A 24,718-nucleotide genomic window follows, 5' to 3' on the forward strand; every position below is an offset into this window, starting at 1 on the left:
GTGTTCTTGAGCGCAGTTGCTGCAGCGTGGCTTGATGTTGCAGTTACGGGTACCGTGACCAAAATTGAGGCACCGCTGGCACTGCGTTACGTCACGATGGCCGCCACGGTATGGCTCCCATCGTACGATGATGGAGTAGATCGATCGGATGGCTTGCAGCGCATTGAGAGTCACCGTCCCTTTCTGGAAGTGCACCAGGAAGAGGCAATCCGGGTACGTCTTCACGTTTTCGTCTCTCCTTGTCATTCGGAATACAGCGATTGGGGCTAGCTTGTACCGGTTGATTTCAGCTTCGACCATCTTGGGGTCGAAATTTGGTAGACCCCTGATGACTACCTTGAAGGGCTTCTCACCGGGGATGTCGTGCGTGAAGAATTCCGCCTTGGAATCCTTCAGATATTTCACGGCCACTTCGTACTCCGCTTTTGTTCGCAGCATCACCTTGGTGCCGATCCTGCCGAGCTTAAACTCAGCTGCAACGCCCAGCGATGAGAGATCGCCAATCAGCGTGTTGAGTGGTACTTGCTTCACCACCAGTGGAGGAAGCTTGATTTTCACCGCACTCGGGCCGGCAGAATTCTCGGTTTCGACGGCGTCGCCGAAATCACCGATGTCGCTGGCGTTCGTCGCGGTAACATCGTCGCGTCCGCTCGTACCTTCGGACTGTCCTTGATTCTTCTTCCTCTTTTTTGTCCGCTTCACAGGGACTGGGTTGGTATTTCCAACATCGGTGGGCAGAGTAGCGTACCTATTTGAGGTAGGTACCGAGCTACCCTCACCACTGTTCTTCTTCTCCGCTTGCTCACGAAGTCTGCTCCGAGAGCGCTGTCTTCCCATCACGCGATGCGACCGACACTACTGACGACGCGACTTGCAGTATATCTGCGAACGTTTGTAACAAACTATAGGTTAATCGAACAACTCGACAGAGCGAGCAAAGACCGAACTGTACTGCTTGACGTTCAAGCAGCTAATCCTGATGACATTTCGACCGTCGAGGGTGGTTTTATACCTGCGTCGAGTAGCATATTATGAATACAGGGACGGTACAATAAATACTGTGGGTAGCAAAATACTGAAAATGGGTCGGTTGTCTTGTCTCTACGGGCATGAAACGAGACAGCGTTGCCAGTATTCCTGATTTATTTGATTTTCCAGATTTTCAATCGTCTTGCCAGATACTTACCCAGATATAATTCACTTATATGTTATTACGTTTATTTCAAGAATTTTTAATTATGTTCCGGATTTTCCCAGATTTTTTAAATATGTTGCTTTAGAGAATTTCCAGTCCAAAACGAAAACCGGTTGGACATGAGCGTTTCCGAATTCAGTCCAATAGAGGCGATGGGGGCAAGAAGACCATACGGGGCGAGATGGGCCACCGTTCGTTTGGGCATAATACCTATTAACTCAATCTATTTTTTTTACAAACTTGTTGAAAATGCTTCTAATATGCATCTCCATGAAAACCGTATCAAAATTCAATTACATGTCTAAGATAATAATGGAAATGTAACATTAGCTCAAAATCTCTAGAATATTATAAGATATGCAGTCAAGAAAACAAGTATCGCATTCACTATATTACATTTTACTGATCCGCTGGTTCTACAGCGAGCAATACACGTAACTAACACGTAAGTGAAAACCTGTCAAAACCTTAACTTTTACTAGGGTGCTCTAGAGTCGGTGTATAATGAGTCACGCCAAGAGAAAAACAGTTGAACTCGCATCACGGTTTTCGAAAGATTCCCTTTCTTTTCACTTTGCAACAGAGGACTTCTACATCAACTTCAAATGACTTCCAGCGAGAAAAAAATATAGCGGCTTTAGTAAATCATTATATCAGTGATTTAGTCAAATTATCTTAACCAAAAATAGTAGAAATTATCATAAGTGATCATTACCAAACGTATCCCATGACAATTTATTGCTCACTGCGTGTTTATGATCATTTCTTCGATTATATTTTATATTTTATTGCAATACCTTTCGTGGATCTTTCATAGCATCGTAATGTTTGTGTACTTTACGCGATAGGTAGCCGGTTTGACAGTTCAATAGGTAGACTTGGCTTCACTCTTGGCGTGACTCATTATACACCGACTCTAGGGTGCTCATATTGCCCCGTATGGTTGTTGATCGGAGCAAAAACTGAAATTTTTCAAACATAATCATTTATTCAGTCTATCATTCCAAAACCACAACCAAAACAGCCCTTTTCAGGGCCACCAATAATTCGACAAAGAGTTAGTTTTGAAGACAATTTCTATCCAGAATATCACAGTTACACTTAAATTTGGGGACTATACTGGGGTGTGGGAACGCTGGAAGGGGAGATGCTGTCTGTCTTCGAACTACCAACATCATTCCAAAGCTCCTCCAGGGCGACAGAGTAGAGCAAACCCAATAACATCAGCCCAACAAAACGGCCCTTTTCAGGGCCACCAAACTTTCGCAAAAGAGTTATTAAGGAATATTCCTAAAATATAATATACACAATTAAATACAACACATAACAGACGTTATCCAACGCCAACCCTGCGGTCGTATCTAGTATACAACCCTTAAAACTTTTTACTTTTGAAAACCGATTAATTTTCTTCACTGAGGCGAAGTTCAATTTCATTTAAATCGAGAAATCTCAAATCTGGCCATTTATCTATTTCGCGTGGAGCTGCTCTTTGTACATTGTTCCCTTGTACGAATAAATTTTAATGTTAAAATCATTGAACCGTTTGAACACAAATATTTATCCCCTAACCGGTGCTAAGTAAACAGAGCTTCAAGCTTATGTGATGTCTAGTTGTGTAATTTTCACACATCAAATATTTATTTTCCAATCCACATTTAAATGACATGCATGCATCACTTGTTCGGCCTCATTTTACAGGGAACATCAAATTCAGCAGCATCACTATCACCATCAACAGCAACAGCAGCAGCAGCAGCAACAACAGCAGCAGCAACAGCAACATCAGCATCACCATCAGCAACAGCGGGGACAATTGGTGCATCACAAATCCATGTGGGCAATTAATCCGCTCTACGCATCCAGTGGGGGTAAGTAATGAATGAATAATGTGTGGTTACATTATAAATACAATTTTTTTCCGTTCTGAAATGGTCCTGGATTAACCGCACCAAAATTTGCGTGAAACACGATTTTTCATTGATTGCACACATGTTTTCTCTTGTCATTTTCCTTTTCACCCGGAAAATTATACAACCCCTCCCCTCTCCCACCATCAGTGATCAACGACAGCATCGTGGGAAGTGGTGACGGAAATGATGAGGACAGTGGCAACACATCCTACCGGACACGATCACTGCCATCGTGGGGCAAAAACAAGCAACGGCCACTGTCCAACGCGGATGACCTGGAGGAACTGTACGCCAAGGTGGGTGATATGAATCGGAGCGGGGTGTGGGAATTATTTAAACGGTTTAACTCGGTTTCGTTGCACTTCTGGCAGTGATTATCAACGCATGGTTTCGCGGAAATATTGCCATTTAGAGAAATTTCTGAGAGTCTGGAGTGTAGAAGTTGTGCACAACTGAAAGTGGAATTTAATTATTGAATTAATGGCAAGAAGGCAATGTCAATTCTGGCGAAAGCTGCATGCCAAGTAAATTTATAGAATTACTATAAATGTTAAGCAAACCCCACACGCTTCAATACATTGACGTGAAGGGGAATTATTGACAATAATATTGATGATGTGAATTCAGAAATATTGTCAATCTCGATATATTGACGTCAATATAGCATGTATTGACAATACGATTATTGTCAATAAAAGCAATCGTGTAGGGTTCACTTTAGACTTCCTGGACACGCTTGAAGAATGCAAACGAGATACGTCTCTTTAAAAAGTTATCGAAAAATCCCTTTTAACACATTTTTTTTTTTCCCAAATTCACTATCTTAACTGATTACACAGAAACGCCTTGATCAGCGTTACTTGTGTACATGTTTTTCGTTGCACTGGAGCGCATATTTCGTGAGAACATAACGAGAATACAGTTGGTGAATATCGATAATATTCCAGCCCGGTTAGCTACCTTGATGATGCTATAGACGAGTGCACGGATGGATTTGAGTTCACTGACTCGACAAAAAGTGACACAACAGCGGGGCCCTGTTTACTAAAAATGAACACATGAATAATACTCACGTAACATTTGAAACGGGTCTATCAACTTATGTACACAAAACTTGTTAAGCCTTTTTCGCGCGAACCGATACGCTCACGCAAACTAACAACACCATCGGGCAGAGGAAATTCTTCCTTTCCCGATAGTGCTCTTGGTTTGCGTGGTTCTCGTGAAAAGGACCTAGCAAATTATTTACAAAAGTTGATGGGCCCTTTTCAAATGTTACGCGAGCATTATTCATGTGTCCATTTTAGCTCGATTTTTAGTAAACAGGGCCCCGCTATTGTGTCAAACAAATTTCAGTAGATGAACTCAAGAGCAAATTTTCATTACGTCGAATGTAACAAAGGTAAACAAAGTCGAGCTATCAGTGTCAATCGATTCTCCTGCTATTACACTATATACTGTCCGAATATAGGATCACATCCCATTTTTAAATTTATTTACCAGTCAAATTGCTTTTTGACGTAATCACCTTCCGATCAAAATAGTTTTCGATGTTACTTAAGTCATCCGATTTCTATGGAGATGCCGTTTGCCTTAAGTAACAGCACTGAGAAACCCGTGAAAAGTGTATTTTCGTCGTTTCGCTTTCTCATTATTAAAGTGAATAAATCGAACTGTTTGTTGCTAAGATGATTTCGGTGGTCCTAAAATGATGAATGGGCTGCACGTAAGGAGACGTAATTGATAATTCTCCCGAATATCCTGGTAAATACACTTTGACTTAAGTAACAATAGGGGCCACCAAACGACGTATAATAACTTTTGACTCAAAAACCAGTATTTCTTAGCATGAAAGCTAGCGATTTGCCTTTGTATGATTAAAACCCGGCTGAATATGTTAAACATTGCTATCACTATGAGATTATATGTGTTTAATTAGAAATAGGAATAACTTTTCGGTCATCAAAACAAAACTTTATATTTCTCGGATCGGTGCGAATGTTACTTACGACATAATGAAAATTTGCTCTTAACTAAAGTTCACCCGTGCACAGGTCGCAAAATACCCAATAATGACTACAAAGTAAGCATTTTTGAGGGAGACTGGGACTACCAGTCTTGTAAGCGGTCACGGTAGTCGACACATTTTCTGTGATAATTGACTGCCATTGTCTCCGACACTTGCAAAACAAGCTATCATAGTACAGTACCAAACTAAAATGTCGTATGACAGAGCCTGTCATACGTCGCCGAAGACCGTCACGAATGTATGTATTTTAGTTTTTCTCATAATAAGAGCTGCTGATGGTGTGCTTGTGTGAATTCTGAAAATAGCAAGCAATGATGTCCTAGTAATAATATTTCTGATCAGAAATGGTTTGATTTACACCAAATTGAATTACAACGAAATCACACATGTCATATGATAGCTATTTTGATAATTTTCTTTTAGCTCGAATGTTATTCTACCGCTCGTGTTGTGTGAGAGAGCGACGGTAGAGCATGAGTGTTCGAATACAAACAGAATGTCGCGCACGACAACGAAGCGAGTGTAATAAAAAACGTCAACTGTTTCAACCCCTGGGGACTACCCATTAAATGAGTAAAAATATTACCCATTTATGAGTATTTGTTATTCAAAAATGAATACTTACTACTTGTTTTTGTAGTTGTATTTACTCATAAATGGGTAAAATTTTACTCATTTAATGGGTAGTCAAAGCTTCCCTCGAAAATGCTTACTTTGTAGTCATTATTGGGTATTTTGCGGTTACCGTGTAGATGATAGGTTCTAACTCGGATTAACTTTTAATACCGTCCCTGTTTGTATGATCTGAAAAATGTTTGCTCAGAGTTATGTTGATTAACTCTGCTGTCGACATCAAACCAGCCGGACATTCTTGATCGGGATTTAATCCGAGGATAATACCGGTTGGAGCTTACCACCATAAATGTTCTGACTTAGTATTCATCAGCCATACAAATCCAGTGATTAAAAACTTGGCAGTCGATCAGTGGCTTTGTAGTTTTTAAAAAATATTTGCTTTTTGACATTGATGTAAATATGCAAAAATATTCTCAAAAGATTTTAATTATGTTTTATTTGTATTCCAAAAGTCAAAGAGCATCCAATTGCACTTTTCATACGCAAACTTAATTACAATTATTTAAATCTCAAAAATTAAATTTCAACTGCCATCTCAATACTCCTCATGCTTTCCTCGCGAAGCGGCCGTGTTTATTTACATCGCTCGATTGGAACCGCGTTTGACGGTTCGATTGGAACTTTTGGCTTCAGTCTTTGCGCGTCTCTTATTGGGGTTGACGGCACCGTCGAAAAATCGTCTCTTCTAGAAAAGATTGACAGTTTTATATGGGATTTTTCGGTGGAGTGAAAGGATAACAGTACGAAGTCCACCATGTTTCACGCACAGTCTGACGTTTGCTTATGGATTTTACTATAGGAGTAAAGAACTACAGAGTCGCCGTCAACGCCAATTAAACATCGTCTCTGGTGCAGTAGTGTGGGCCGATTAAACGTCAAAAAGCTCTACACGGAGAAAAAATACTACCCAAAATTTGAGTTCTTTATACTTAATTTTGAGTTTAGCCTCTCACTTACTTACCTTACCAATCAGACTAATACCCCGTTCACATTACAGCCTATATCACGTAATATAGGCTGTCTTGCAATGAGCACTCATACATAGGATTTCCAATGAAAACTAGATGTATGAGTGCTCATTGCAAGACAGCGTATATCACGTGATATACGCTGTAATGTGAACGGGGTATAAGGCCTTGTTGTCCTCTGCTGTCCGAAGAAGTCGTCTCCACTCTACTCGATCCATGGCCACACTTCGCCAGCCTCGTAGTCTGCGAAGGGTCGCCTTCTTCTTGTTCGATCCACCTTGCTCGCTGCGCGTCTCTTCTTCTTGTTCCTGTTGGGTCGCTTTCTAGAACCATTTTCACTGGGTCGTCATTCTTACGACGTGCCCAGCCCACCGTAGTTGCCCAATTTTTGCAATGTGGACGATGGATGGTTCTCCCAGCAGCTGGTGCAATTCGTGTTTTTTTTTTCCTTTGGTTTGTTTTCCGTCGATCTTGTTTTCCGTGCTGAGCACCAATGCTACCGACGCGCCCGGAAGGCAGCTCCCACACCTGGACCCTACCTATCGACCCATCAACTCATGAACTGGGGACCAACGGCTTTACTTCCCTTCCGAAGGAAGGCGTGATCAGAGATGTTATGCCTCAGAACATCCCGGCGGTGCCGACTGGGATTGAACCCAGGCCTGCTGGGGTGAGAGGTAATCACGCTTACCACTACACCACCGGCGCCGTTGAAATTTGTGGTTCATTCGCCTCCTCCACGTTCCGTCATCCATCTGCACTCCACCGTAGATGGTACGCAACACCTTCCGTTCGAAAACACCAAGGGCGTGTTGGTCCTCCACGAGCATAGTCCAGGTCTCGTAACCGGTCTAATCAGCGTCTTGTAGACAGTCAACTTCGTGCGGCAGCAAATTTTATTCGACCGGAGCGTCCTCCGGAGTACAAAGTATAGGCACGATTCCCTGCCATAATGCGTCTTTGAATTTCTCTGCTGGTATCATACACGAACTCATCGACCATCTCAATTTCGTCACCGTCAATCTGAGCTATAGGGGGTAGGAGGCTAACATTGTCTTCCCTAGAACCTCTTCCTTTCATGTATTTTGTTTTTGATGCGTTGATGGCAAGTCTAATCCGCCTAGCTTCAGCCTTCAGTCTGATGTACGTTTCCGCCATCGTCTTAAAGTTCCGTGCCATGGTGTCGATGTAATCGGCGAAGCCAAGAAGCTGGATGGACTTCCTGAAGATCGTGCCAGTCGTGTCTATCCCAGCTTTTCTGATCACACCTTCTAACGCGATGTTGAATAGCTCACTTGGTAGTTGATCTACACCAGTTGCTTTGTTGTTCTTTAGCCGATCGATCTCCTCCTCAACTTCTTGAATATTGATGGATTTATACGACAAACCAAATAGATAACGACATATATGCTCGTTACAGCATTAGGTCCTAAGTAACACACGACTATTATCTTCTTTGACGTTCTCTTTACATCCTCACGGCCATATTAAGACGTTCCCAGCTAATTTCAGACCACAGATCGATGAAAAAAGCTATCATCTAGCATTTCGTACGACAAACACGATAAGAAACGGTTCAGTACCCAAGTTATTAACGAAAGAGAATCGATCAATGTTACTTAGGACCTAATGCATTATTCAGCTTTATTTGGGAATCACAAAATGTGATGGCAACTCACAAATTTTGGCGACTCACGATCAGCTGCGGACGATCATCACGACGTGATGAGCAAACGTCAGACTTTGCGTGAAACATGGCGGACTTTGTACTATCCTTTCACTCCACCGAAAATTCCCATAAGAAATTGTTTATATTTGCTGGAAGAGCAATTTTTTCGACGGTGCCGTAAACGCCAATTGGGTGCCAGAAGCGAGCACTCGGGCTGCCTCGGTTCAGGGTGGAGGAAGTGCGCCACCAACCGGAAGGTGCACACCAGCTCGCTTCCGGAAGCACCATTCAGCGTCACGGAGTTGATGCGTTGCTGCGAAATAAGCACGTGCTGGTTCAAATGGTAACCAAGGTCCGTTCGATCATAGACGAAGTGAATGCCCGAACGGATTCGATTCTGAACAACCAGACCATATTACATTATTGAAAATGTCTCGTCATGTCATGCCTATGGCTTCAAACCATAGTTCATTATACGAACTTCAGGAACATTATGAAAGCTCACTTTTTATTGGTCAAAGTGCAGAAAATTTTCTTCAATCATGGCCATCTTGGTCTTTGCCATAATAGTAATCGTCACAAGGGGTACACGGTAAGAAAAAAGTACCCAACAGCCAGTTCACTTTTACCTACTTTTGCCTAGTTTGTCTCCTTTTCTCCTTCTAATGTTGTCAAAAACGGAGAAGCAAAACCACTCAACAGGGGGTAGTAAAGTGTGGGAACCCAACGTTGAGTATAATCATAGTTACCTACTGTTGGGTACAACTAACTTACTTATGGTTAAAAAGCCAGTGGAAAATTCCATACGAACTGCACACAAGTAAATGAAAATTACTTTGAACCGCTTTACCTACTTTTGGGTTCCTGCACTATTGTGCCGAGATGAGTGAAAAGAACTTAATTTTGGGTACTTTTTTCTAACCGTGTAGATCACTCCGCACACCAATATTGGGTCATCTTTTTTGTCAATTTTCCGCAAGTTTGCCGATTGTGCCGGTCATAGAGCAAGCTGCGAATGTTTGTAAAATACCCATACCGGCAACCCGGTATTTCTGACACCTTGAATGTTTCTGGTTTGAAATCGCAACGATAAATCGGATTGAGCGGGAAGTGGCGGGTGTGCGATTTTTTTTTGTTTTCTGTTCATATGATAATAAAAGTCCGGTGTTTTAGGGTTTTATAATGCCCTCAAAGGCAAACCAGAAGCCTAGCTTTTCGTGATGTGTAAAGCAACGGTCTATCAGCGGCCGGAAAAAAAAATTGAACCGGTGGGAAACATTGTTGGAGACCCACTATAGAGGATGATGAGTAGACTTCTGTAGTTTGTTTTGTGTGAGTTGCAGCATTATTTGAATTAACGGTACTAATGGGGTCTGATTAACTGCCTCTTTCTTTTGAGCCCACTCTAGAACCTACATTTCGTATTTAGATCTATAAGTGAACCGCTGCGCTTGTCTGAATTCCTCTGGTATATTCATTTAGAGGATGTTCCTGAATATACAGTCAAACCACTGACAAACAGACGTAACTCTTCATTGTGTATCTTCGTTCACGCATTTAACGGTTGATTTGAATATTATCAGTTTCGCGAACTACTCGCCGCAGCGCTGGCATCGGATCACTTTGACGTTTCTATCCATTCTATAGAACTTTCATGCAATATTGTTTGCGAGTTAGGGAGCAAGCTTGTTTTCCGCGAGAAGCCTGAGAGATGTCGCTACTGAGGTCCTATGTTTGGAGATACTATGTTTTCAAGAAAAACTTTTTCAAAGAGTTACGTCTGTTTGTCTGTCGTCAAACAGCACGTAATGTTGTGATCAACTTCAATGGCAGTTGTCCAGCAGTGCTTCCCTTTTATTTACAACAATCCGATGCCTACGAGATTGTGCCGAAGGTATGCCGATAGATGTGCCCAAACTGTCCCGAATCTAATTTCGGCACAATGTGCTGAGTGACTTACCCCTTGAATCGTCATATGTTAGAAATAGGTGATTCAAATTTTATGGCACTCGAACGAGGCGTGTCCTGGCTTTCTAGAAAGGATCTAGCAAAGGCATTGATTGTTTGCAAAAGCTGTTAGGCCTTTTTCCAATTCTGCTTTGATTTATTTTCGTTCCAGATTCTTGAACATTTCTTCAAGTGATTTTATTAGGTCCATCATTTAAAAAAATAGTTTTAGCTGTAGAATGTTCCAGAACCTGAAAAAATACAATCAAGCATAAGAATTTATTTTGATATTGAATATAAATGCACTCCCGTGTTCGAAGAGTAGAAGTAACCAACGAGGAAAATAAAGTTGGTTGTATTATAAAATATTTTAAGATTACTGAGAATGTTCTCAGTACATCAATATACCACAGACAAAAATATACTATATACTTAAACATGTGCTTGATATAGGAATTGAGAACCTGAGAATTCCACATTTTCCCAGGTAAAATAAAATTCCCTGAAGTTTCCAGGTTTTCCATGGGATTTTTCAGGTAGTAAACACCCTGCGAACTGTGCAGATACCATATGATGAAAAGTGAGCCATTAGGTTTACTGGTATTCTGCCTAATAATCTATCATCTTTCAAACTAACGAACAATTGAACTTTTCCAGGTGAATTTCAGCAAAAAGCGCCGCAACCGGATGCGGAACGACGAAGCGGCCATCATTGCCCTGTGCCGATCGCGGTCGCAGAATCTCTCGGCTCTTCCGCTTGCAGACCAGGACGCGGTCGTAATTTACGACGAACGGACGGCTCTATAGACCGAAGAAAACAATACCACACGAGGACGAGGCCGACACCGGGCATCGAGTTTTAAGGTAAACCTACTATGACGGTAAGCGGTAGAAACGAATACGTTTTTCTTTTGGTGTAGACATGTTGGATCTACAGCGGCTTTTTAGCGAAAAGAGAAACTTAAACTAATAATCATTAAATTACTAAACATTAGCATTCGCAGAAAGCTCATCACAGCAGAACTTAGTTTCTTCTTACACCAGGTTCAGGTAATGGGTATGACTGGTAAAAACAGTTTTTACCAGTTATCTACGTACCATGCAGTGACTTATGTGAAGAACGAAACCCGTTTTATAGGCATACTTTTTGTGCGATCGGATATTGCAAACATTATTACGCAAATTATTTAGGAAAATTGATCATTGTTGGCGTTTGTTCCCTTGGCAAAAAAAAAACGTAATCGAGCTCTTATTATTGAAACAAAACTTCTTTAAAAACGAAAAAAAAATCATATTTTTGCAACTGTAGGAAATATTCTCCTAACAAAACACAAAACTCAAGCTTAAACGTTAGTCGTTAAAAATCAACCTTTGACGAAATAAAAAAAAACCCCCCTAAAGCAAATATCATCCAATCGAGAGAATGTAAATATTGTTATTTATACAAGAAATTGACATATTTCGACTATTGAACTAAGTAAAACATAACGTTTACAAAGACTGATAGATTTCCCCATTATAGAAAAGAGAAACCAAACTAGTATTACTATTCCATCGAGACAAAATCGGAAACCGGACAAACCGAAAACTGTGGGTGAACTAAACGAACTAGGAAAATGCGACGACATCCCCATTTTTACAAACAAATTGTATCTTTAAACTTTTAAATAACCCAACCTAGTACTGCTCACACTGAAGGAAAAAAATCGATCTATTTAAGCCTAAACCCATATATATATACATCATTTCCTCGATAGTTCCAGACGATCTTTCGGTGTTCGTAAAACTGGCCGCATTCAATTCGGACTCTATACCTACGCGTTCTTCCTAGAGGAACGCGAGCGTGCAATGTATAAACGTTTTTAGTCAAATCCGGCGAAATTTGAACGTCATTTCAATTAGTGCGATATATGTAGTAAAATTGGCAACGGTGTACTAAGGGAGGCAAAACAAAGATTGTTCGTTCCTTTCGGCCATATTAGTTGAATTAGGTACTAGATTTAGGCGACTATGTAGTCAAAGCGGTATCTCTCGTTAAGCGGTGTGGAAGTCATAAAATGATTCAACAACTTCTATTTGGAAACAATCAGCAGTGCAGGATTGGGACGGTTTAAGTTTGCTGGCAACAAAGACGAGTTAAACAAACAGATTGTTGGATAAGCTTTTAAGCTTTGCTTTAGGTACAGACAGTTGGGATCAGCCTAGAAGGTGATGAGAAAGGCAGCACGCAGTACAGGAAACGAAATGACCGGATTGTTTATAGTGAAACAGATTTGGAAAAAGAGAAACTATGAAAGATGAAATAAAAGACAAGTGAATTGACGATGGGCAAGTTTATGATTTCTTAAACATTCCGAAACAGTTCTAGCATTCGTACTCCCTAATAAAATTTATATCATTCGGGTTATCGTTCGGGTCTGGTATTTTTGTAAAGCCCGATTCAAAGTAAATTTGGATGCATTCAAGTGCTCATAACTCAAGAGTTAAACAACATACACGGTTGATCAAAACGTCAAACAAAAGGGTATTTATTCAGCTTTCAAACGATATATAACAAGTTATTACATTTCACCGTTTCGAACGAACTGTCGCACTTTACTTGTGATCGATGCCATCATGATCTGCACAGTCGCTGTTGACACTGTACCGGCGAACTTATTCCACTTTAAACGCATTTGTTGTGCATTTGTCACTTCTTTGCCGCATCCTCGAAGTTTTCGCTTGACAATTGCCCAATATTTTTCGATCGGTATGAACTCAGGGCAATTCGGAGGATTAATCTCTTTGGCGACGAAATTAACATTGTTTGCAGCATACCATTCTAGTACCTCCTTAGAGTAGTGGCAGCTGGCTAGATCTGACCAAAACATAACGTTGGTCTTGTGTTGCCGAATGAAGGGTAAAATCCGCTTTTTCAGACACTCTTTAATGTAAACCTTCGACGTCATTGTGTGCGATGTGATGAAAACCTTGGTTTTAAGGCCACAACTGCAGATTCCTTGCCAAATCATTAGTTTCCGAACAAACTTATCAGCAAAACAAATTTATACCTGGAAGGGACATCCCCACGACCAATTGCAGGTAAAATTTTCGTCCGGGGATTTGTTTATAATCCATTTTGACATATGTTTCGTCATCCATTAAAATACAGCCATCAAATTTCGTCAAAACTCGTTCGTATAGTAATCGTGCTCGCTTTTTGGCCACTATATTTTGTTTCAGGGAGCGATTCGGATGTTTACTGGCACAAAAAGACTTATATCCTTCTCTTGAAAGGATGTTACGCACGGTGGAAAAGTTGGAATCGTATTTCTTTGCCAAATCACACCTGGGTTGCTTTTCACGTACCTCAACACCTTTCTCCTCAGCTTTTATGATAGATGCGCAGTGTTCTATCCACACTCAGAGTATCCTTGTAACACTTTATTACAAGACTCACCGTTGACTTTGGAAATTTTAACACTTTTGCTAATTTTGAGGCAGACCACGAAGGGTTCTCTAGATGTTTGTGCACAATTAATTTTCTTTTCTCAAGTTCCATGATCCGTTATTTCGGGATGCATCGATTCTTCGTCAATGAAACATCAACAAATGCCTGTCAAACGTTTTTTGTTCCAACCACCAGGAGCGCGGTGGTGTATTAAACCGTGCGTCCAGATTTACTTTGAATCGAGCTTCATTAGGGCTGCTATCGCTATAATGGATCATTTTAGATGGCTGAGTTTTGAACCCACCACAGCTTTCATTTGGCGCTACTGTATACGGACGAACCAATGTAAAATACTGTGGTAGCCACAGTACGGTGCTGTCAAAACCTCAGCATCTTCAATGATCCATTATGTTATGGTTTGCTCTTTCTCGTCCTGTTTTTGTTCATCATCCTGTTGTTTCTTTGCTGACTACTTGGTTCCATCAAAGATGAATGCTTCCGTAGATTGAATGCATACGAAACACTTGTTTGTTACCCGTCATAACATTTGTTCCCCTTTCCGATAGGGGAAATTCTCGTTTTCACGTCCACATATACGCCTCGCATAGTTGTGTACATGTCGAGGTCAAGCTCTGCATGGAATTTCCCATGGATGACAAGTTTAACTTTCCCGCATTCCCCCAGCATCAGCGCTAGATCGCGGTAAGGAACCTCGGCCATTAAGAAGGCACAACATTATCACCATATAGGTAATTCTAAGACCAGAATGTCCCGAAGAAACGTGTTCAACTTTTTGGCTCAGCTCTGGTACTTACTTACTTAACGATCCTGCGCACTTCCAGGGGTGCAAAGGGCCTTTGTGAAAGATTTCCATCCTGGGCGATTACTAGCTTTGGCCTTGACCTGTGCCCAAGTCATATTTCGGTCAACGTTCTTAAGGGGGATTTCCGGTTCAATTGACCTAAACTTTGGATTTTTTCCAGGGAACTGGTAAGAGTTAGAGACCTGAGTTTTTTGTCAAATCTTTATTCATTCTTGCTCTACAACTGGGAATTTTTTTCAGTTTTGGGAAGTACCCGCCGGGCAGCCGCCATATTGGACGCCATTTTGGATTTTTGGACTTGAAAAAATTCCCAGTTGTAGAGCAAGAATGAATAAAGATTTGACAAAAAACTAAGGTCTCTAACTCTTACCAGTTCCCTGAAAAAAAATCCAAAGTTTAGGTCAATTGAACCGGAAATCCCCCTTAATTTCACTGTTTAGGCTCCGCCGCCACGAGCCTCTGGGTCTACCTCTGCTGCGATGTCCTGCTGGATTCCAGTCCAGTGCTTGCTTGCAGATTTCGTTTCCGCTCCGTCGTAGTGTGTGGCGGACCCACCTCCACTTCCGTTCACGAATTTCAGTCTCTATCGGCTTCTGATGGCACAAACGCTGAAGCTCGAAGTTTGAGATCCAATTGTGGGGCCACCAGGCACGAATTATGTACCGCAGGCATCGGTTGATAAACACCTGCAGCTTCTGAGTGTTCTCCGCTGATACACACCATGTTTCACTGGCACAGACTTCACATTCGAGTTAAAAATACATTTCGCAAACTGGTAAAAGCAGCCCTCGCCTTCTTAATCCGTGCACCTATGTCGGTCTTGGTGCCCCCGTCCGACGCTATCTGGCTGCCAAGATATTGGAAGCTTTCGACTTTCTCCACTGCCTGCCCAACTACCGTGAAATTGGAACGGTTTTCCGTGTTGACATCCAACGATTTGGTCTTGTTGACGTTGATGGTTAGACCTGCTTCAGAAGAGGTCGTCGAGCTTACTCTGCATGTCAGAGCGCCGTTGTGCTAATAACGCAACATCATCAGCCAAATCGAAGTCGTTGAGATGCTCCATGGTAATAGCATAGAGGTAACTCTAAGACCACTGGGTCCCGAAGAAAATCATTATTATTTTTGGCTCACTCAGTACCAGAACAACGGTCCCAAGCAGTCCCAAGCTATTTCACTCACCCCTGCATGTTCTGCATGAATCCACACACCCCTGATGTTATCTGTCAAACTTTCATAGCGAATCAAAACAAACATAGTGTAGTAATAGAATTTCAACTAGAATAGGGTACGTTAATCGTTTGCTTGGGACCAATAGGCTACTAAAGTGGTGAGCCAATTTAAAATCGTTAGTTTCGTATTGATTGTTGCTTTTACCAAGACGCCCTGCATCCAGTCGGCCGGAAAAGTCGCGGTGTCCCAAATATTGACGAATAGTTGATGCAACATTTGTGAGAATATCATGGGGTCAGCTTTGAGCATCTCTGCTGATATGCGATCGATCCCCGGGGCTTTGTTGGACTTCATACATCGGATGGCTGCTTCTATCTCCTGCAATGATGGAGCTTCAGTGTTAACGCGAGTAGCGCGCCTCACCCTTGGCGGATCATGCCGAGATGTTGATCGTTGGTTGACCGTTGAAACTTCGAGAAGTTGTTCAAAGTGCTCAAACCAACGTTCAACAACTGGTCAGTGGGGTCGGTGAACAATTGTCCAGTCGCGTCTTTCACAGGCATCCTTGGGTTCATCCTTGCCCCGCTCAGGCGTCGTGCGTTGTTCAGCGTTGCTGCGACTTTCTCCCCTTCATCAGCCAGGGAGACCACCCACGCTCGTTTGTCCCGTATACAGGAACGCTTAACTTCCCTCTCTAGAGCCGAATACCGCTGACGGGCCTCGTTCTTGGCTCCTCGGGTCCTTGTTTCATCGGTGATCCACTCCTTCCTGTGAGTGCGCAGCTCACCCAGGTTGTTCTCGCTTGTTTCAATAAACGCATTCTTGATGCTCGTCCACTGTTCTTCTACGCTGCCACCTTCCGGAATATTAGCTGCGCGAGCCTCGAGTTCTTCGACGAACGATCTCTTCACTGCTGGGTCTTCCAGTCGGCGTGTGTTGAATCGCCGCCCGAGTCAGACGCAATGTCAGCGCTGCGTTTATTCCGAACATCAAGAAGGCTCCGTCTCCATTTTCGGCTGATGCAGATGTGGTCGATTTGGTTCTCTGTATATCCATCACGGGAGACCCATGTGACTTTATGCACTGGGCGATGGGGGGAGAGCGAACCCACGATCACCAAGTCGTTGTGGTCACAAAACTCTGCAAGCAGCTTGCCGTTCTCGCTCATATCTCCGAGACCATGGCGTCCCATAGTCCGAGTTGTCGGAGCCGATCTTCTCATTGAAGTCGCCTGTGTAGATCTTGATATCACTTCTTGAAGTCTTACCCACGACAGCATTCAGTTGACTGTAAAAGTTCTCTTTGTCCTGCAACTCGGCAGCATCGGTTGGCGCATAACATTGGATTATGGTAAGGTTTCGGACCCGTGTTCTGAATCCGGCAACGATTATTCTCTTATTGATAGGTTCCCACTTGATGAGCGCAGTCTGTGCTTGGGCGCTAAGCAGAAAGCCAACCAGAATATAAAAGTACCTGTCCCGAAGGCAGCTTGTGTTCTCCAAAGTTCGGCCAGCGGACTTCACTAAGTCCCAGGATTTCTAGTTTCATACGGTGGGCCTCACTAGCGAGTTGTGCCAGTTTACCCATGTTCCAATTCTTGTCCGTTGTTTACCGCTAAAAGTCGTTGCCATAAAATCAGTTCGTAATCTTTCACTATAGGTTTCTGTAACAATTTGAAGGTTTCGGAGACAGTAGGTGGTTGGCCTAAGGTCTCCTATCCGCCGTGATGAGACTGCCATCTTGGGTATAGCTTTCGGGGAGAAGCCTTTCGTATTCAGCCGCTGGATGCCAGTCAGACGCTGTTTGAGCCGCCCCTAACATGGAGAACAGACGCTCGGGTTTTGTAAGCCACATCCTCCGAAAAGGATGCAGCTCCCTCTTCCCTGTCAGCATACGACCAAAGTTCCCCGGGGTTGGTTACCCGATTTTCCCCGAGTGGGGTGACACATCTTAATTTCAAGTTTAGATGCTCAACAAATCTGACACTAGCGAATCAATCTTCGAAAAATCTTCTTTTATTTGTCGCATTACTTGCATCGCGCATCATCTTTTTGCAGGAAATCTTCAGAATCGTCATCAATCTTCTTTCTATGTACTCAGCGTGCTCGCAGCTAGCCACAACAAAACACAATCTGTCTGCATCGTAGATAGAGTCGTCCCCCTCGATTTTCCCTAAGGTTACTCGTACCCCAGCAGGCACCGGGAGGTGGAAGGGATAGGAGTTACTGGAACACTCAAATCGGGTTCTTTAATGGTATTGAGGAAAATGCATATTCGTAATCTGCATTAAAAATAGAACCCAAATCTAAAATTTTATCAATTAACTATTTTAAATAAGTACGGTTACATTTGCAAAAAAACACCTTAGGGCTTTTCGGCACTTTGCATGGGAGCGAGCTGTCAGTTTGTTAGTTTAGTGTCAGACAGTGAAGTAATTCATTTTTTTTTAAATATTGATTTAAAAATCGAGATGAAAGTGCAAGTGTTTTCGAAAAAAATATCGCTGAGCTCAGAAAACGAAGCTCTTTCAGATGATGTATAAAAACCGATACATTTTTAAAAATTAAAGAACCCAATTATCAAATGACTGATATTTTTCATGTGGGTAAAACACATATAGGGGAATTTACATATTCTCGGCAACCTAAGCAGCGACCTTCATTCTATAGCCTTTTTCTCTAAGGAACGCACACATATGCAGTATTGGTTTGTTTACAATCTATTGCTGCCAGCTGCTCTAACAATTTCAGTCGAAAGAATTGTCAAAAACTGTTTTGAAACGCTTTTACAAAGCTCTAATCTTCTCTAGTGAGAGCGAGTATTGTCGGCAACCAGTTTTTCTTCGGCAACCGTTCCATTTGAACTGCATGTAAATCTGCTGTTCTATTATCGGCAACTCGAAATCAGCTACAATTTGTAGTGCGTGTGTTTCATTTCAAGAAAACCTTGCTAGATTGCTTTTTCTCAGTGGTAAAAATATAGTCAAATTGAAGCTGAAAGCATAAAGAATCGTTTGCATGAATTCAGCGAAGTGTTTTCGTAAGAAAATCCAGTGAAAATAGTGTTTCAATTTGGGTTGCCGAAAATAGTCTGGCATGCCGAAGCCGTCATTTCCCCTAGTAGATTGTAAGCAGAAACATACCTTTCTATTTTAAGTGCGTATAATAAAAAGTATGTGCGGTACTTTTAATGCGTAGATTGAATTCAAAATTCAAGTGCACCGATATGGAATTCAATACGTCCTGCATCAGAAGCGAAAACATTAAATCTGCCGGAGTGAAAAATGGCGCTAGCTGAAGATACAAATTCGCTTGCGGACGTAGTTTTGGAGAAACTCAATTTGCCGGTCGAACTACTCGAGCTGTTCACAGGTAATTAGTAATTGATTTATGTGTTGTATTCAATAATACATATTTTGCTGCTTGCAGAATGTTAGTGTGGACACATGGATTTAGTCCTCTCTCCGAAAATGTATGGAGAAAACAAGAATTTGGAATGGTAATGGTTCTTAACAACCCATTATTTGTAAGGTTCACTTCCAAAAAACCATAATTCATAAGGTTAAAACTTTATCACACAAATGTTCAAGTAAAGTTCCATAACCTTTTCAGGTAAAGTTAAGCAGGTATTATAAACAATTTTTGGTAAGGTCAAGTAATGGTTCGCATTTATGCGGGTAGTCTGTACGGGGTATCAAGAGTCTGATGACTGCAAATAAGCCGTTTCATTCGAGCAGTTAAAATGACGTTTACTACCACTCAAACTTTGAAATAAAACATTATTTTGAGACTTTTTCTTCTAGAACCACGAGAAAAGTAGCCAAAATTTGTGCGTTTCATAAAGAAATATGAATTAGTTGTTCCAGTTTTGTGAAATCGCTGGTAGAAACTCACACCAGAACTGCTTGACAAAGTGGTAAATTATAGAATATGTCTGACTTCGTTTAGTTCAGTTCAAAACATGTCCATAGTGTGTATTGATTTTGCACTGGGGAGGCACAATTAAAAAGATTAATCATCAATGATCATGGTTGCCTGTGTGCGCTGTCGATGACTCTCACGTTGTAGTCAATGAGGATATACAGGTGTAGCAATGAGCTGTACCTCATTGCAGGTGTAGCACAAGAGGGTGTTTGTTGGTTTAGTAGCAAAAAAAAAGATGTAAACAATCGGTGATGACGAAAAACTCCTAAAAAAATGGGCATGAAAAAAGTTGAGTTTGACGTCACGGAAGGTATACTTCACAAACACTATAACATATTTTGCACTACATACGATCATTTCCACACCTGCATACAGCTCATTGCGTTTTGGCATCTCATGTGGAGTGAAAGGACAAGAATGTGTATGTTTTCTCTCCTTCTGTTCAACTAACTTCGATCCTGTCACGCGTGTAGTTTCTCGCGGTTCGCGAATTTCGAGACCTCTACCAATCCATCGCCGAGCCGGTTGTAAGACGCTGCATCCCGCAGGACGTTCCGCACGCATGTTATGTTGACAACGGCCAGCATAGCTCGTCTTCGTGTTGTGACCTCCCAAGTGCTACAACATCTACCCGCTCCATTCCCAACGCAATCACGAAATCTGACGACTGCTGCAGAAATGGCCTCTGAGGAAACGAATCCCGGCCCAGCGCTCCGCTACCGAGTGGAGGCCAAGTGTTCCACCACAAAAGCGCGCGTCGGATTGATGAGTCTGAGGCACAGCGACGTCGACACGCCGGTGTTCATGCCGGTCGGAACGCAGGTTAGTCGGAAGATTCTCATAGTTCACAGTTGGAAATTATTGAACGGTTTGATTTTAGGGAACTCTGAAAGGGCTACTTCCGGATCAGATCCTTTCACTTGGGTGCCAGATAATGCTGGGAAACACCTACCACCTCGGTATGCGTCCAGGGGCTGAGCTGTTAAAGAAAGTGGGTGGGTTGCACCAGTTCATGGGTTGGCCGAATGCGTTGCTGACCGATTCCGGTGGGTTCCAAATGGTTTCGCTTCTCCAGCTGGCCGAGATAACCGAAGAGGGAGTGAAATTTGAATCGCCGTACGACAAAAGTGAATGCATGCTGACACCGGAACGCTCGATGGAGATTCAGAACGCGATCGGCGCGGATATCATGATGCAGTTGGACGACGTGGTGAAAACTACGGTCACTGGGCCAAGGGTGGAAGAAGCGATGCATAGGACCATTCGTTGGCTGGATCGCAGTATTTCCGCTCATGCCAGGGATGACGAGCAGAGTATTTTCCCAATTGTCCAAGGAGGATTGCAACCGGAACTGCGGAAGGTTTGTACGGCGGAACTGAATAAACGAAATACCCGGGGATACGCCGTGGGAGGATTGAGTGGAGGTGAAAGCAAGGATGACTTCTGGAAGACGGTGCATCTATGCACGGATTTGTTACCGGAAAATAAGCCACGGTATTTGATGGGCGTTGGATTTGCAGCGGACTTAGTAGTTTGTGTTGCACTAGGAATTGATATGTTCGATTGCGTGTATCCGACGAGAACTGCACGATTTGGATGCGCCCTGACGCGACAAGGACAGCTGAATCTTAAGCAACAACGCTTCAAAACCGACATGCGACCAATCGATGAGACTTGTGATTGTTCGACCTGTAAAACCTATAACAGATCATATCTGCACCACATAGTAACGGTGGAACCGGTGGCCTGCAGTATCATTAGCATCCATAATGTAGCATTCCAGGTAAATTGAAATTTGATTGACAAACCCAATCATTGTGCTGATCATATTTTACAGCTTAAACTGATGAACGAAATGCGAGAAAATATCAAAGCCGACACATTCCCAGCGTTTGTCAAATCCTACATGAAGGAACAATTTCCCGATGGTAAAGTTCCACAATGGATTGTGGACGCTTTGGCTGCCGTAAGCGTTCAGGTTTAATACAATTAAGGATATTCGGATCTATTCAACAATCGCGCTAGTCGTCTTACAGTGAAAACGATTACAATAATTTATTCTGCTTACCGCATACTTGCTTCCTTCCTTACATGAACTCATCCGAATCGTTCCCTGCATCATAGTTGCTGGTCATGTTCTCCCACTTCATCAGCGAATTGTAGCTTCTGATGTCGGCTTCTTCCTGCCGTCGCTTCTCGTCGTCCTTTTCTTTCTCGCGATTTTCCCGTGCAAGACGCTTCTTGTCCGCTCGTTCATCGGCGTCCCGCTTTTCCCGCTCCGCCCGGAAGTCCGGATGTTCCTCACGCTTAGTTCTATTCAATCGGTTTACAATATCGTTGACACGTTTCTCGACGCGCATTTTCCGCACCTCCTTGTCCTTGTAGAACGAAACCTGACCAACTTCCATGGCCGGAGTCTTCTTGAGATTCTCCCACATGGTGTAGACGATGTCGATGTTGTTCATCTTGTTGCCATTAATACTGTTGGCCTTGACCAGCTGGCAGGCATCCTCGAGCACCGCCAACGGAATGTTGTCCAGTGTTTGTCCCTAAGACACACGAATCAACGGAACCGTCCATAAACCCTCCTTCAGGAAGGAAACAAAATGCTACTTACCGGGGCCAAGCGGAGGTACACGTGCGCTGAGGACACTTTGTCCACATGGAACCAAACGTCTTCCGGCCAGCCCCATTTGATTAGATCTTCATCTGTAATCGAATGTTCAATCTAACCTTTCCTGCTCTGCAATGATCGTCAATATGATACTTACTTTCGTACTTATCAAGCCCCATGAAGAGGGTCACCGGCGGTTGGACGACATCACTCTCGAAGTAGAATACCATTTTTTAATTTCGCTCAATTCGCACAGTATTTGCCTCGATTTAGCCGTTCAAAATCCAATATTGTTGTTGTTTGCTTCAGGAAAAGGCGACTTTTTCCAAGAAAATTTTGAGTTTGTCAGCCACTAACCTTCACACATGTCAAAATTTGGGAACGGATGATTTTTTTTTTGTTTTCCTTTCGACTATGCGTCAGTCCGCAGGTCACTCACACAAACGAAATGAGATAAATGTCAAAATCTTGCCAGGGATGAATCTTGGGATGAATGTGTCGTGCTCAAGATTTATTAAAGGGTATGAACCGTAAGGATTTCAGTCAGGGGGAAAGACACTCATTCTGTTGCATTTCTCGATGAACATTTCAAAATATGGTCCTATCTGCTTTGATCGATTCTCTTCATCGACTTTCTCTTTCGTCAATAACTCAGCTGCAAAACCTTTCCCTGTTGTATTTGACGTTTTGGACGCTAGATAAGAACCTCCTTTATCAAACTATGTGGTAGAATTAACGCGAAATCTGTTTGCATAGCAGTGGTTATGAAAAGAGAAAGTCGATTAAGAGAATCGATCAAAGCAGATAGGACCATTTGAAATGTTCATCGAGATTTTATTGTACCATGCTTGCCTGTAAAAATAATGTAATTGAAAAGAGTTTTTTGAGTTGTTCTAGCTCGCTATTCTAATATCTATATGCAATCTTTACACTGCCGTACTCTAACGGAACTATCAACTATATGCTTTCATCTACTCCATCTATCGTATAAAAATTACTACTACAGTCTGTTATTTGAAATTAGCATCTTCAACTATGTAATCTCGTTTGTTTCTTACCGGATCTAAATCCATGAATGTTGTTAGTGTAAATTGTTCATTCTCAAGCGATAATGGTAAGTAAAAAGTTAAATTAGAATCTAATTGTGCGGTAAAGAGCTCGAAAAAAAAAATCGTTCCCATATTCGTGAACGGCAGCCGTGCACCATAGATCACCGACCACGCGTAGAAATAAATGTACATTGTGAACTAGTTCACGGCTCTCGTTCATGAATATGGAAACGGATTTTATTGCGGGAAGGAATTGGATCAAAAACCCAAAATGGCTCCCATGCGCTATCAAGACGAGCTCATAGTAATTTATTACAATGACGAATAAGAGAATCATACTTTTGATCGGTCGAAATAGCTTGGAGAAGGTAAGTAATTGATACACATATACAATTTAATTAATCCTTATAAGGATGAATTCTTGGCAGCGTTGAGCAAAGATACCGGAACGGTACCTGAAGGTACGAACGGTTCTCGAGTATACGGAATACGTGAATACAGCGCTGGGAGAGTTAAGAATAAATGAAATCGCTGAAATTGAATCAGACATACGCCGGGTTTCATTCTCAACCGCTCCGCCGAATCTTCAAAAATGCTTTACAAAGTTCGGAAACGACCCTGCTGAGTTTCGGTTTTTGGCTGGAGAGCGAGCTATCCTAAAACTGATGGCAGCTGCAGTTAAGCGTCGAGGATTTAACCATTATTTTAAACGAACTAAACCCGTGGGCATGAGACAGAACACTGTCGAAAATGTCTCTGGATCCAACGTAGATGAAGAGGACCTGTACAACAAAATAACAGGATATTATCAGAAGAGGTTTGTAGCATATTATAACAGAACAGAATAGAATACTATGATCAGGGCTCTACAATTTTGAAGCTCTAAAATGAACTCGTGTTTTGTTTCTCTCGTACATACGTATTCGACGCTTCATTTCTATAACGCCTAGCTAGACTATCAGCAAGAAACGAAAATAAAAAATCAGGACGCTTAGAAGGAAAGGCTGGCTGTGGAACTTCTCGTCGTTGCTTTGCTCATCGCTTTCAATGTAACTAACGTCGATTTTCTAGTTAAACGAAACCTTATTATAGCTTTCAATCGCCTTTCACGAACACTCTATCATCGCTCTTTCAATTTGTTTAAAATGCGTTATGTCCCGTTTTCGATCATTTTTTTTTAGATAAATATATGGATGGAAGATAAATTAAAAATATGACGTGTAATCTTCAAGTGTTTTGACGTAAGAAATGCTTTAAATGTGTTATTTCATTTTCCGTCATATACGTCATGAAACCTCTGTTGATGTGTTTCATGAAAGAGAAAACTATCAAAGCCGAGCGCTCTTTCG

General features: G+C 42.1%; 3 protein-coding genes across 3 annotated transcripts in view; 2 read left to right on the forward strand and 1 right to left on the reverse strand.

The window, feature by feature from the left end:
- The window catches only part of usp (ultraspiracle), a 195,747-nt gene extending 183,112 nt beyond the window's left edge, over nt 1-12,635 (forward strand). Inside the window, exons 9-11 of the mRNA XM_065223588.1 lie at nt 2,897-3,066; nt 3,256-3,404; nt 11,015-12,635. Coding sequence (XP_065079660.1) covers nt 2,897-3,066; nt 3,256-3,404; nt 11,015-11,164 — 469 coding nt within the window. The 3' untranslated portion in view covers nt 11,165-12,635. The remainder of the gene's footprint in view (nt 1-2,896; nt 3,067-3,255; nt 3,405-11,014) is intronic.
- A 7,531-nt stretch (nt 12,636-20,166) lies between these two features.
- On the forward strand, nt 20,167-21,769 carry Tgt (tRNA-guanine transglycosylase). The gene is made up of 3 exons (XM_065223448.1): nt 20,167-20,528; nt 20,587-21,489; nt 21,544-21,769. The coding sequence occupies exons 1-3, from the start codon at nt 20,274-20,276 to the stop codon at nt 21,688-21,690; spliced, it is 1,305 nt and encodes a 434-aa protein (XP_065079520.1). The 5' UTR covers nt 20,167-20,273; the 3' UTR covers nt 21,691-21,769.
- On the reverse strand, nt 21,747-22,664 carry LOC135702411 (coiled-coil domain-containing protein 25). Its single transcript, XM_065223449.1, has 3 exons — nt 22,478-22,664; nt 22,324-22,415; nt 21,747-22,255 (listed from the first exon to the last, which is right to left on the reverse strand). Exons 1-3 carry the CDS (start codon nt 22,548-22,550, stop codon nt 21,794-21,796), a joined length of 627 nt encoding a protein of 208 aa, XP_065079521.1. The 5' UTR covers nt 22,551-22,664; the 3' UTR covers nt 21,747-21,793.
- Between the last annotated feature and the right edge of the window lie 2,054 nt (nt 22,665-24,718).

The sequence above is a fragment of the Ochlerotatus camptorhynchus genome, unplaced genomic scaffold (assembly GCF_037179485.1).
Source record: "Ochlerotatus camptorhynchus isolate MF236.1 unplaced genomic scaffold, CSIRO-AGI_Acam_v1.1 ptg000193l, whole genome shotgun sequence".
NCBI classification, from domain to species: domain Eukaryota; kingdom Metazoa; phylum Arthropoda; class Insecta; order Diptera; family Culicidae; genus Ochlerotatus; species Ochlerotatus camptorhynchus.